General features: G+C 38.6%; 1 protein-coding gene across 1 annotated transcript in view; it reads right to left on the bottom strand.

The window, feature by feature from the left end:
• The window catches only part of STX18 (syntaxin 18), a 48,929-nt gene that overhangs the window by 16,396 nt on the left and 17,485 nt on the right, over positions 1–15,048 (bottom strand). The window contains exon 2 of the mRNA XM_081021591.1: positions 39–106. Within this exon, the coding sequence (XP_080877717.1) occupies positions 39–106 (68 nt within the window). The remainder of the gene's footprint in view (positions 1–38; positions 107–15,048) is intronic.

Below are 15,048 nucleotides of genomic sequence, written 5' to 3'. Positions count from 1 at the left end.
ACCACCAACCCACCCACTGTTCCTATTGCAATACTTACCTGTAGGCATTAATATAATCTTTCCTGTGCTGCAGAAGAAAATCTTTCAGTTTCCCGATGTTATTGACCTGAATAAAATAAAAAAAGCAAAATGTAAATATTGGATTTAAAAATGAAAGGGAAAAGAAAAGCATTTTATGTGCCCAAGGTATGATACTTGGACATCAAATGCAAGGTGAGGGCTGTTTACAAAGCACACTCAAATTGCACTGATGCACTAATTCCAGCAAGGCACACCAACTTAGGCCTACCTTCTGTCAACCACTGCCAGACCCACGAGGAACTGGAACTCCAGTTTTGCTAAAGGTGTTTATTTTCAGATTAGAACAGTACATAAGGCAAGTCACAGGTTGCAAGAATCAGCCGTTACATGAGAGGGTAAAGGCATAGCTAGGCACAAGCTAAGATGTTGAACCAATAAGTGACATGCCCCCTGCACTTTCCTTTTGAAGGATGGGGTGAGCACAATATTGAGTGCTGCAAGCGGTTGGGAGTCTGGGAAGCAAACAGGCACTCCGTCCACTGGGCAGGTTAGGTGCTGTTGTGTGAGTCAGTGCTGTAGTCTCCAGGTGACAAAGGTGGAGTGGCGCTGGCTTGGCATCCGGTTTACTCCCAGCTGCCTCGCCTGAAAGGGGGGGGGGGCGTTCCTGCATAACAGTGAAGGCACCAGAGGTGGCTCCACAGCTAGAGAAGCTGCAGGGTGCACGTTTGGAAGCAATCTGAGAATTGGCCTGAGCCTTCTTTGGAGGGTGCATCTCCATGCCCTCACCCCCTGGGATCCTCCCCAGCATCCTCAAGATCAAATCCCCAAGCTCTTCCTGCTCCTCCTCAGGGTCCAACCACAACCTCCATGACACTTCCACAGGACTCAGGAAAATCTTAGACACTGTGCTGGAAAATAAGGACTGTGGCTGAGAAGTGACAGAAAACAGCCACTGCTCCCATATCAAGCAAGACCGGTAGAAACAGGCATGATGTGGCCCGGACTAAAGCAGCCACCAAATTCCAAGTCAGCCTCAGTTCAGAATGGGGCAATCGATCTTTCGGTCTGATAAATCCAAATAGAATATGCCTCTGAGCTCCGAAAAGGTTGTTGGAGAGAGCAGCGGTTAAAAGGCAACAAAAATAGGTGTCGCCTAGCTAAAGTCTGTTGTGCTAAAGCAGAAGGCAGCAGAAAGAGTGTGGCACCCCTAGAAGTGATATCTCTCAGGTGGTTAAATAGGGCTGTCTCCCCCTTCTTTTTTTGTAATGCTGTTTATTATTATTTCATTTCAGGATGTATATAAAACCGAGAGAACCATAGACAAAAATTAAACGATGAAAAACACAACTATAAAATAGGCATGTAGAATGAGTAGTTGCACATCTTAAAATAAAGAAGTCCGAGTAAAGATTAGGACTGCTTCCTTCTGAGACCCAAGAAGCAGTCTTTAATGGAATGGCACCATCTTTTGCCAGAAGGATAGCTTTTATAAATTTAGCAGCAAAACACAACCTCATGCACACAACAGGGATACCCACTAGATGGCAACAAAGATTTCAGCATTGTGCTAGTATGCTGGTGTTTTGAGAGATTATGTTAATCTCTCTGCGACTTTTGCTTAGTTTGTAGTTTGAAGATGCTGTATCTGTAGGCCTGCAAGCATCACTTTTTCTTTGAGGGGGGGAGGCAGAGATGAAAGAACCCAATCATATCATGTTAAAAGTAACAGAACAAATACTTTATCTTTTTTGATAAGGCAGTTAAAACTTCTGTCTTCTGTTAACAGTGACAGGAGACAAGCAAACCATTTTTATCTGTAGCCTTCAGTAACGGGGGCACAGGCATACTCATTTGGCTTTGCGTTTTCTCTATTATTCAAAGGGATATATAATTTTTAATTAAAGCAGACTTAAATACAACAGGAAGATGCAAGGAACAATACTTTCAATGAGCTGCATGTCTTGCCAGAATATTTTGATGGTGAGCATTTTAACATCTGCTCCTAGAATCCACAACTCGCTGAAAGACACACCCTAGACAGGTTTGCTCAAAACCCATTAAACAGGTTTTGCCTTCTTAATTTTTTTTTAATTAATTACTTTTCCAAAATATATAAATCAACATAACAATGCAGACTAGAATAGGCATAAACAAAAAACAACAACAGGAAAGTAACATCAATAAATGATGGATAAAATAAATATAAAGTAACCACAAATTATCAGCAAACCAAAGTAAAGAGGAAATGCTTTTTACAGCAGTGAGAAAGTGTGGCAGGGTGGTATATTGTCACAATACCTCTCATTTGAAAAAGTAATTAATAGTGACCAGTGTTCCAAATGTTTGCTCAAGTTCTGGTCTTCCTTAAATGTTAATTTAATCAGTTACAGTGCTCCATTCCGCACTGCCACCCCAAACCATTCATTTAATAATGGGGGATTATTTTTCTTTCAGTTTTCTATGCATATTTTCACAGTTATTTTCGTATCAACTGCTGCTATCTGATCCTGTAAATAACCCAAATCATACATTTTATTTCTAATACAGTAGTAAGGTGTATCCTATCATTTCATTAACTGAGCTACCAGTTAGGCTCCAGAACAGCCCGATGTTCAGCAAGTCCCAGAATAAGCATCCCCTTAGTATGTGAGAGATAAGGTACCACTGAAATCGGATATTTCCAATATTTTCTTTTAGGTCTGCTGGTATTAGTTTATGTGGGATTTTTGTCCGGGTCCTTCTCCATTCATAGATGTTTATCTCTTGACCTATATCCTTTTCCCAAGGGGGTTGGGAAAGGGATATAGGACTTACTTTCTTGCAAGCAGTGCCCTTTTTTTCCAGGGGATACTCAAGGGTACGCAGTACCGGCACCTCTTTTTCTTGTTGTTAAAAAATGTGGCATTTACTGTAACATCTCCATGGTGAGGACGGGCAACTTTTTTTCGGGGGGGGGGGGGGAGAACTGCTTGCAAGTATTCTTACAACTGCACCTTTCTTGGGGAAGCTTGCTCCACTGCAATAAATAGGGCTTACGTTTAATGAATTTTATTTAGGGTCAGCGCCCTACAAAGGCCGGCTGAGGTGCCCCTCTGCTCACAGACAGCACCTCCACCAGAGGGGCAGCACTATGCAGTCTGAAGGCCCCCTGTACATCTGCAGAAAATTCAGTAAAGAAAGGTCTGTGGCTGATGGTCTTTTTACCAGCAGTGGGGACCGGGGACACCACATCCGAAGCCTGCTCATTACGATGAAACATCTACAGATCAGGCCCCAATCTATGACTCCTTGGAGCTGAAAAGTTATTCTCCACCCCACTGGTAGGATGGTAAGAAGAAAAAAGCCTGCAGGGGTGAGGACACCCACCCACACGCCCCCAGCCTCTGCCCCAATTCCTGCCCTGGCTGCAACAATTCTGCGTGGTCCTGTTTGGTCATCTCTATGAACCAGTTGAACCCACTACTATTGAGTTTCCTACTCAATGTACATATGACAAAACAGAGGAATATGAGAGGAACTGATAAAAAGTGTGTATAAATTTATGAGCAAACATAAAAAATGAGCAAGTTACCATAGTATAGCACACCATCATCTACAATTAACAGACCACTGTAAAAATTCATATTTCAATGAAAACCTGCATTGTTATGACATTATGAACACTTCCATTTCTTGACTAATGTAATATTGATGTAACTGCCATTTCAGTCCTGAAGGCTTTTAGATGGTCCTACTGAATTCAGGAAAAGAAAAAGACAGAATATCCCACCAAGTATCAAATTAAAATCCAATTTAAGAACTAAATATGCACTAGGATCTAAAGCCCCCAAACCTACTAATGTCTACCCACCCACCCCATGTCCAAAGTGCAGCTTGAAATTCTTACAAATACAGTGGTATCTTGGTTTAAGAACAGCCCTGTTTATGAACTACTTGGTTTATGAACTCCGCAAAACCGGAAATAGTGTCCCGGTTTGCGAACTTTACCTCGGTCTACGAACAGAATTCGAACAGTGGAAGGGCACCGGCAGTGGGAGGCCTCATTAGGGAAAGTGCACCTCGGTTTAAGAACGGTTTTGGTTTAAGAACAGACTTCCGGAACGGATTAAGTTCGTAAACCCAGGTACCACTGTATGTGTTATTTACAAATATGTAAACTTATTTTAAAGATGTTTTTATCTTAACTGTATTAATCACATAAACCTTCACTGCTCTGGGCTTCTTTGGAGGAAGGGTGGAATATAAATTTACTTTATTTTATTTTATTTTATTTTATTTTATTTTATTTTATTATTTTATTTTATTTTATTTTATTTTATTTTATTTTATTTTATTTTATTTTATTTTATTTTATTTTATTTGTACCACCTTTCATCCACAGATCTTGGGGCAGAGAGGAATACAAAATACATAATAAAAACAAGGACAAACACATACATATACATACAGTGGTACCTCAGGTTAAGTACTTAATTTGTTCCGGAGGTCCATTCTTAACCTGAAACTGTTCTTAACCTGAAGCACCACTTTAGCTAACGGGGCCTCCTGCTGCCGCCACGCAGCCAGAGCACGATTTCTGTTCTCATCCTGAAGCAAGGTTCTTAACCTGATGTAATATTTCTGGGTTAGCGGAATCTGTAACCTGAAGCATATGTAACCTGAAGCGTATGTAACCCGAGGTACCACTGTATACATATACAAACACAAACAAACCAATACTACCCCCCCCAAAGAAATAATTGTAAAAGATGTTCAGGCTTGCACTTCATTGAGCCTCAAAGTAGAGGGAGTTCTGCAACTGCAAAGCAGCTGCCAAGAACGCACTACTATTTTGCATTTGCTAAATAGTTAGCTAGACTGATTGTGCCCTGCCCATTTGACTGGGTTGCTCTGGCTACTCGGGGCAGCTTGATTTTATTGTTATTATAATGTATGACATGTTTTATTTTGCTTAGTGCCGTTATTGTTTCTGATTATCTATAGCATGGTGTTAGCTACAGTGTTCTTTACCAAAAGAGTAAACTGATAATTTTTTTGAGAATTTTTACAAACAAGTAGTATATAACATCCATGAAATAAATAAGAGTGGGACAGGAAGAGATTATTTCTCTTATCAAAGCAATGACACATGCAACAGTAAAGATTACATACTTGGTGGATCTTTAAGAGGTTGTGATGGGACATTTTGCTACTGGGTTTTGTTTCTTAAAAAATAATCATTATGTGTTTTATTGGATTGTCTTTTTAAATGAACAAACAAAAACCCATATGCCGTCTTGGGAGTCATGATCCTAGAACAGACCTCCTTGGAGTTAGTCCTCCAGAATTGCAACTGTGAGGATGAGATGGAGATTTCCATAGCTGGAAACCCCACTACCTTGAAGAAACCGATGGCTACAGAAGAAAGAACAAGGTCCTTTAACTGACGGGAGGTGCACTCGGGGTATGGAGCATTTAGTCAATGACTACCTAGGCCTGCTGCAAAACTCAGCCAGTTGCTCACTAAGACAACTTGAATGTTTCGTCTCCACTGCAAGAGCCCTATCCATGGTCCTGAACCCCCCACCTTTATTTCCCTCCTAGGTGCTGCCTTTACCTAGCCTTCTTTTTCCTCGCCGTCTTGCTTGGACAACCAGGAACTACCAACTTCCCCTTGTTTGGGCCACCACAATATTGGGCATCCCCATGGATCACAACAAGCAGCCATAATTTAAATATAAAATATGGAAGAAGAGGGGGTCTCTTAGGCAAACTGGACCTACTACTTTTAATGCTTTCTATATTAAAACCAGGATGTATGCATACCTTGCAGTTTTACAAGCACCAGTTAGGTGCTTGGAACATGGACTGATTGATTCAGTTATATGGACTCATGTGTTTAGTAGACTCAGGTTCACGTGACACTGTGCCTCTGGCAGCCATCTCTATATTTTATTTTCAGGAGCTACTAAAGACCTTCGTTTTCCTACAAGCCTTTTAAGTGGAGATTTCCCAGTTTGTATCTGCACTGAAACTGAAATGGTTTTTTATTTGCTGATGCTTGTATTGTTACTTTGCTTCAAGAAGTTTTATTGGAAACGCTCCATAAATTAATTAAATAAATAAAGTAGTGGTGAAGCTGGAATGAACCACAGAAGATCCACATTGCCCAAGTATGCCTATTAAGGGCATGACCCACAAATTTCTCTACATTTCAGAGTTTAAGTGAACATGGGAAGCCCTTATCGAAGCTTGTCATACCAAAAATTTAAAAAACAAAAAAACCACAAACTTAAATTATGTGTAAAGCTGCAGGTGGATAATTTTGCCCTTCCACAACTTGTATGGCTGTTCTCACCTGTCCAAGGCTAATTATACTCACCCCTGCACCGAAGAAAGGATGGGATATTGTTCTATTACACTGAGATGGCATATTGTTCTATTGGGATATTGTTCTATTACACTGAATCAAGCAAGCACTTCTTTAGCACTCATAATGAAATATCCAGCTGTGGCTTGAACCTGGAAGACTGCAGAGCTTGGCTCAGATAAACTACAATAATGAGCTGGGTATCATCAGCATATTGATGACATTAGATTATACGTAATCTTACCCAGTAATTCAATATGTAACACTGGGCAGGAGGCAGGACAGGGCAGGCCGAGTCCGAAAGGGACGATAACAAATCAGACCTCCATGCTGTAATCAGGCACTCCACAACTATGTTTTGAATTCCTGCCAGGTCCCGCAGTTGTGTTTCCAAAAACATCTCATGATCAACACTACCAAAGGCATCAAAGATCTAAGAGCGTCTATGGGGTGGAAAATCTTGATAAATCAACAGGCAGCAACTGTTAATCAAGGCCTGCCCAATGCTATTAACAGACCACATGCCAGGTTGGTAGGCGTTTATAAAACTGTGCTCATATCCAGTTGTGTTCCCAAATAAGTGATCTACACTTGTTCAACTATCTTGCCCAAGAAGGGAAATTGCCAATAAGATGGAGCATGGAAATACAGGGTTGGTTTTCAGAAGAAAAACCTTTTGTATGGAAAGGCAGGGGATAAGTGTAACAAATAAATAAAAGGGATACCTTCATGATCCTCTGCACAACCCTTCACATCAAAGTGCTGAATCCTCACCTGACAAATCTCAACTGCAATTGCTTTTCAAAATTCATTCACAAAAGAATTACCACTAAGATACATTTCTCAAGAGGGCCTTCTTGGTGGCTGCTCCCTAAATAAGCTAGACTGGCTCACTCCTTGCTGCTATTCCACCAGCAAGAAAAGACTGCATTATTGCAGCAGGCGTTGCAGGACCATTTTTTTAAGGAAAGGGCTTTTGAATAGTGCTGTGCTTCTTTTACTATCTGTATTTTAATATACAGTGGTACCTCAGGTTATGTACTTAATTCATTCCGGAGGTCCATACTTAACCTGAAACTGTTCTTAACCTGAAGCACCACTTTAGCTAATGGGGCCTCCTGCTGCCGCTGCACTGCCGGAGCACGATTTCTGTTCTCATCCTGAAGCAAAGTTCTTAACCCAAGGTAATATTTCTGGATCAGTGGAGTCTGTAACCTGAAGCATCTGTAACCTGAAGTGTATGTAACCTGAGGTACCATTGTAACTGTTTTTTATATTGTTTTAATTCTACTCCAGTTTAATTACTTTTTAATTACTATATTTTATATGTTTTAAGCCTTCTGTATTTTATCTGTGTTGTTTTAATTTGTATAAGCTGCTTTCAAGTCCTGGTCTGGGGAAAAAGGCAGGATATAAATATAATAGTAATAGTAATAAAAATAATTCATTACTGAAAGGAAGACAACATTTAAAAATGGGACCTAGTGGTTCTTCATTCAGACATCAATATCAAAATCAAGGGTCTTGGAGTTGTGTTATTGTTTTTAATTAAAAAAACAAGAGTTATATGCAGGCAAAAATTAAAAAAAACCAAGATATTGCATATTGTGTATGAACACAGAGCATATGGGTTGGGGAAATTGTTGCATAATTTGGATTTTAAATGTTCAATGTTTTTAAATTGCCGATAGAAAATGTTAACTGCATGAAAAATGAGGGGTCACATCTATGGTGTCAGAAAGCATCTTCTAAATCTTAGAATAAAGCCAGTTTATTTTTGTGTCATTACATAAAAGAGGTGTATTACATTAAAGAGGTCATTATGCCTTTAAAATCACCGGTGTTACTAATTACAATTCAGGCTTTGTTAAAACTCAAGGTGGTGTAGCCATTTTCTTCTAATCTCATGCAAATGATAAAATGATGCAGTGGTTGTATGTTACTTGTTGAGTAGTAGATTAACAAATCTGTATTTAAAAACCCAAATAGTCAAAACCTAAATGTGAGACATTAAAAATACTAAGGAATCAAAATTGAGAAGCCAAAGATTCATTTGTTTTTGTAAATTCTGATTTTTGTTAGAGCTGTTCTATCCATATTATATATTCTATCATTATGTGTAGTTCAGAAATACAGATTCAAAAGTAAAGTTCGATTAATATTTTTCAAACTTGAGCAATCCTTTCACAAAAAGAGCACTGCAGAATAAGCACAAGTCCACCAACTGCATTATGTAAGAGCCTAAACAACTGAATTCACGGACCCAAGTCACGGACCCAATATTATAGGCTTTTTAGTCTAATTCCATGCATGCTTACTTGAGACTACAGAGTCCCACTGAGATCACCTAGATTTACTCTGCAAAAGTATACAAAGTATTGCACATTTTGAAGGTAAAGCTCATGTCTTTATAATAAAAATAATAATTTAAATATTCATCTATTCCTGGTATGGTCTAGGCATGTTTATCTGATTTTTAATAGGATAAAGGTCTCCGCAACAGTAACGATTTTTGCATTGAAGATATTTGAGAATTACAGGTCAAAGCTTTGATGCACAATTAGCATCTAATTTCCAAATTCATGACCCTAATTTCTAAGTTTAAAACTCAGGGTCTGATGGTTAAGTGAAATAGAAGAAAACGCAAAGTTTAAACTTTCAGGAACAGCAACTGTGAAAAGTTGGCACAGCTGGTTCAAATGCTTATTCTAAAGCTGCAAAAGTGCTGCATTTGTATAAGCAGAAATTAGATTTATGTCACCCGCCTGTTTAAGCAACTGATGATTTCCAGTGCTATCCTATTCAGGTTTGCGGGGAGAAAGTACAGTAGGTCATAATCACAACTGACCAGTTTTTCAGATGATTTGCCTCTTGAGGGTATACATTTGGTTTAAGTTGCAACTGCAATGTTAAAGTTCTTAAGCTAGGTCACTCAGATCAATTGCTGCAGTAATGTGAAACTCCAAAAAGCAAGCGATATCTAAACAGAAGATAGGGGTGGGCATGCATTTAAGTGGGGGGAGCAAAAAGCCAAGAGACAGTCAGCCTGGCTGCCTCTAATCTCATGAAAATGGTTACCTTGCTCAGTTCCTGGTTTACATCAACAAATGGGGAACAAAAACTAGTCTACAAGTAGAAGGCAATTTGGGACCTATAATTACTTTTATTAACAGGCATAGCGTGCACATTTTATTCCGTTACTTTTGTTCTACTAAAAGTTATTTGAATAGCAACATTTAAATGACAACAACAAAACTCTTGAAAAATGCAAGGAAGGGCAAGGAAGCAGGGCAGCAAATCCTAAGTAGAAGGGCCTGAAGAGGCACCAGAATTCAGGCTTGAGGGTTCCACATTCCTTCCTTACTCATAGTCAGCTATTCAAAGTAATGAAAGAACAGAAACAATAAACATAAAAAAGTGACTGCTTGCATATTTTTTTATCTGCAAATGTTGAAAGAGATGTAATGTGGAGACGCTAAAAATGTTGTTTAAAAAAACTGAGGCAAAATTTTAAAGTACAGCTGCCAGTAACAAAACTAAACAAAAAAGTTCATGTGATTTACGCACTGCAGAGACAGAGCAGTACTTGAAAAATTATCGGATTGCATAATAATAAAAAATCAATTAGAATAAAATGTGCAATCTTTTTGTTGACTGCATTAAGCACAAACAAATAATATAGGAGCATTTACGTCACTCTGCATTGATAACCTGTTTCAAAAATGGAAGTGCATGCATAAGGCATTAAAGAGTTTAGTTTATGGTATTTCGATTACTTCACTGGGCAGATTGTAATGAGAAAGTACAGCATTATAAAAGGAGACATTTCCCATTCCTTAACGAGGCGCTCATAATTGTTGTCTAAAAACTGAATTGCTCATCCTTGTGTACGACTACTCTCTGGCTCCAGAATCAGCCCCCAAAAAATCCCAAAAAACCCCACCTCAAGTGGCACTACTAAAGTGAATTGCTACAACCCTGGAAAAGGGAAGAGTTTACACTTTCTTCACATACATGTCTGCACAATTGAACACAGGGCGGCCACATACCCCACTTAACACAGAACAGTCCTCTACTTGAAGGCGTGTCAGAGGACAATACTCCAGGAATCCTTTATTTTTTGAAAGGCTGTCCAGCCAAAGTCGGGTTTGAAGATAAAGACGAGCAGCGGCCCATCAGCAGACATAGAGGCACACAGGTTACCTGGCCCCAAATTTATCCTTTACCCTTATAATTATAGCAATTCTTTATAAATTTAAATCTACATGTATAAAGTAGCAGATGCAAATGTTACGCAAATATGTGCTCTTTTGTGTTCTTTTTAAATAATGCATTTCTTCATGCACAACTGCCCTGACTTATCTTAGTCTACTTGCACATCATATCTCTTCGTAATCTCCTGCTATTATCTGATGTCAAACAAAATCAAATTTCCAAAACAAAAGCATTTGGGAGCTCTTTTAGTATACAGAAATTTAGAAATACGTGAGATTCCTATTCTAAAGGATCAAAATATTCTTGAATCGGGACACCCCTTCAAACAAGAGCGACCATGCAATCCTAACTGTGAGGAATAAATCATAAACGTTCTGTTCACTATTTTGAGTTTACAGCTTTTGAAAAACATTTTCTGAAATTGGTTTATTTCATCTTTGAGTACAGCTTCCTTTAACAAACAAACAAAAAAAGGACTCATAGCAGGAAGTATTTAAATAATGCTCCTTCCAGGAATATGAAAGCTGCTTTTCTGTATTGCTGCAACATTATTAAAAGGAAAGTAGAATATTTTGAGTAACTCAAATATTTTTGAAAAGTGAGCATCCTAATGCAGTTGCATCTCTTCAATTTAGTATTACTTAAAATTAAGAAAACAAATGGTCTCACAGACACACACACGTACCACTCCCAAATGCGAGAACAACCTTGACTATATGTTACAAGAGTTATTGTATAATATTGAGCACAAAGTTGCTCAGGGGGGTCTTTGGGACCTGTGGGGAGCAGCAGGGGACGGAAGGAGGCACCAGTGACTTTTGCTTATGCAACAAGATCACCAAATGAAACTTTATAATTAAGACTTTGAAGTTCTACAGATCGACTGAGCTTGGATTCTAAATAAAACACTGAAATAAGAACCTGCAAAAAGTGCTTCGTTGATTGTTCCGAGTCCTTATCCAAAAAAGACAGACCAGTAATCTTCTTGCCTTTGTAAGTTCATACACGTGAATACTTCTAATTCTATGAATTTCAACACACTGAAATGTTATATATTAAAAGGGAAGGTTAATTACTGCAAAAAGGAACACAACGGCGTGCTTTAAGAACTGGCAGAAAGTTTCAAACGACTGAATAGCGTTTTAGTATCACTTACAAGAATAAGGCTGCAATCTGAACTCCACTTACCGAGCGGTAAGCCCCACTGAATTCAACAGGACTTACTTCTGAGTAGGCGACATGGTTAAGATTGTGTTGTAAGTCTACAATAATTTATGCACCCACATGTTTGAGAGTAAGTCTTACTTTTGATTAAACATGCATAAGATTGCACGGTCAGTGAGTTCATTATTCACACAACTGTTATGTATGCATAAACACTGAAAGGAGTTTTTGTCACTGAACTGAAAAATAAGGACCCAACAAAAATTCAGTCTTATCTGTTGAACTAACAAATTGAGGCTGCCTCATTCAAGTCTGCAAAACACACAAATCTTCTGATGTTCATATTTTTTGTTTCATCATGGGATCCAACATCTGACTTTAATAGGATTTTTCAATATTTTCTTCTTGTCTTATTGCCTAACTCCAATCAGAACTTCAATATTTATATTTTCACACAACTATATAAAACCTCTTTAAGCACAACACAAAAGCCACAAGATTTGAGGAACGTTTCAGCTGGGAAACAAAAGCAAATTGGTCAAAATATGTTTGCCGAAATTGGCTTTTATTACCGCGAATTAAACACACTCCGCTTACAACAATTCTCAGCATTAAACTTTATTTGCACTTTTACACAGGATGTTTTTTCTTCAACTGTTCCATTTTGTTCTGAATAAATTATAAATTTATTTATTCTTTATCAAGTAAACAAAAAGAGAGCAACTAACAGACCTCACTCAACTCTTCTGCAGAGTCCACATCTTTTTAGAATTAACCACTGCAGACGTGGAAGCATCATTAAGACAGGGGCCAACTGTAATAAGGTAGGACATTATATTGAATAGTAGACAGCTCATCTTCAAACATTTCCCATTAATCTACTCTTTACAAAAATCAGGTTTTATAAAACTATGTTATGCTCTGATTTAAGGAATCCTTATTCAAAGTCAAATGTTAAAAACTTCCTGATACAGGGCTGCCTTCAGATGTCTTCTAAAAGTTGTGTAGGATTGGGTGTATAGGTTGGAGCCCAATCCTACTCATTACTATTCATTAATTTAGCAATCTGTAACTGATGTACATAATAGAGGCCCAATTCTGAAATGCACACTGAATTGTATCTATGTAGCACAGTATATAATTTCAGATTCAAAATTTATTCAAAGTATCAAAACTGAGGTGCACATATTTTCCTGCTGAAATCACTGTAAACCGTGCATAACAAGCTATAGGGAAACGAGCATCTGTATAATATATACAATCTCTCTCTCTCTCTCTCTCTCACACACACACACACACACACAGTGGAGACAAGCAGGACCTGCAACAAAACACTGTCGTGTGGCATGCTCCTGATCAGGGTTCCAACCAGCTAGCAATGCCCTCCTACAGGATACTCCCTTCCACGTCCTCTCTTCCAGGTTTTCTGTTGTCTTTGCCAACAGTCAGTCAGCATTCCACCCACCTAGCCCCAAAAGGGTTTTTCAGTTTATTTAGTTAACATTCTTTGGGACTCCTTCAAGCCTACTGACGCCTCTTTTATGTGTGTGAATTGTGCTGCTTTGGCTACAAAAGATTCCACATTCTGAGAATGAGTTGGCTGTAACTAGTAGCCCCATACAGAGATTCTCATTCACATATCATTGCTTTTTCCAATTGCTTACTTGCAATTTCCATTACCAAGATATCCTTCTGTATATCCTCTACTTACAAGTTATACTGATGTTATTCAGAATCTCAAAAACATGTTTCCTGACTATTATTTTATAAGTAAGCCATGCTTCAGAAATTCTTTCTCTGCGTGGAATGAGGGAACAAAAAATGACATGATCTCTATATGGAAAATACATGAGTGCACACGGACGCACTCACAATAGTATAAACATGCTTTCCATCATGCTTTACACAAACAGTAATCTAATCTGGCTCATACATAACTTTCTGGGAAATTTACATTTTAACATTAGCAATTTTATGTAGGGGAGCAAAATTTTAGGTTGCACCTAACGTTAAACAAACGAAGTTTCACTTACACAACAATACTTCCTCTTTTCTCCCCCAAAGTGCTCAGGAGGTCTCCCAACTCAGTGGAAATGATTTTCAGTGCAGGAGGGGGCATAGGAGACAAAAGGAGACGAGTAGGAAGTTCTGTTGCACATGCAGAACATAGGTTACAATTGTATTGGGGGGGGGAATCCCTTCTGTTCAATAAAAAGCACAGTAGACAGATTTTCTCACGGAAGAAATATTGTTTATCATCATTAATTATGTGTTTATTACTCAGCATTAAATATGTCTATCTGCTAGAGCTGAAGTATAGAAATGAATATTTAGAAGTCCTAGTGTACAGCAGGGGCGAGGAACCATTTTTAGTTCAAGGCTCACCTCTGCTTCTGGGCAATTTTATGGGGATCACAACCAATTATTGGTAGGCAGGGCCAGAGGCAAAAGGGAACAGGACAAGGCATGTAAATTTTACCTTTGCACGTTAGAAGAGTTTCTACACATACTTGCACTTCTCTCTCTATTCTATACCCAGACAAGAAGGAGAAATTAACAGAGTTTGGGGTCACATGAGCAGAGCGGAGGCAGGATGTGGCCTGGGATAGCTTCAAAGGCCAGATAAAGAGCCAGACCTCAGGCTCCCCACTGTACACCTGGTGTACAGTAAGGGGCACTCATTTTTCCCTTTGCCTGAAACCATGAACCCTATTTAGCAGTGCTTTTTTCTGGGGGGACACAGGGGCACACATACCCCTAAACATTTTGTGAACCTAAGTATGGCCACATTGAGGGACAGTATTTCAATATGAGTAGGAAAATGAGAGTACCCCTAAACATGTTTTAGGGGGGAAAACACTGCTATTTAGTATTTTTAATGTCTACTTTCTGTAATTCTATTTCAGCATATATCTTTTTATTTTTTTATGATGCCTCTGGAATTGCAGCCCACCTATGCCTATGCATTTAATGGGGGGGGGGGGATTTAAAGTAAAAACTTATTTTAGAAGAAGACTGCTATAATCTTGTTGTGAACAAACACAATCAGTTTTGAAAAGCATACTAGAGATTTATATCCACCCGTAACCATAGAAATTAATCTCGAGCTTAGATAAAGTAGCTGAGAATACCATTTACTTAATGAAAATCAGAGTACTGTTCCTGCAAAAGAACCTCCTTTTATTAAACAAGCGTCTTGTTTTTCGTCATAGGATTTCAGTTGATGGGCCACTTCTTACAACTTAATTATACCCACTTAGGCAATATCTCTTTCATTAAAAAAAAAAAAAACAAGTTAA

The sequence above is a fragment of the Podarcis pityusensis genome, assembly GCF_964106645.2.
Source record: "Podarcis pityusensis genome assembly, chromosome: 9".
NCBI lineage: Eukaryota > Metazoa > Chordata > Lepidosauria > Squamata > Lacertidae > Podarcis > Podarcis pityusensis.
Note: the sequence above shows the minus strand (reverse complement) of the source record. Positions and strands in the feature narration are given on the sequence as shown.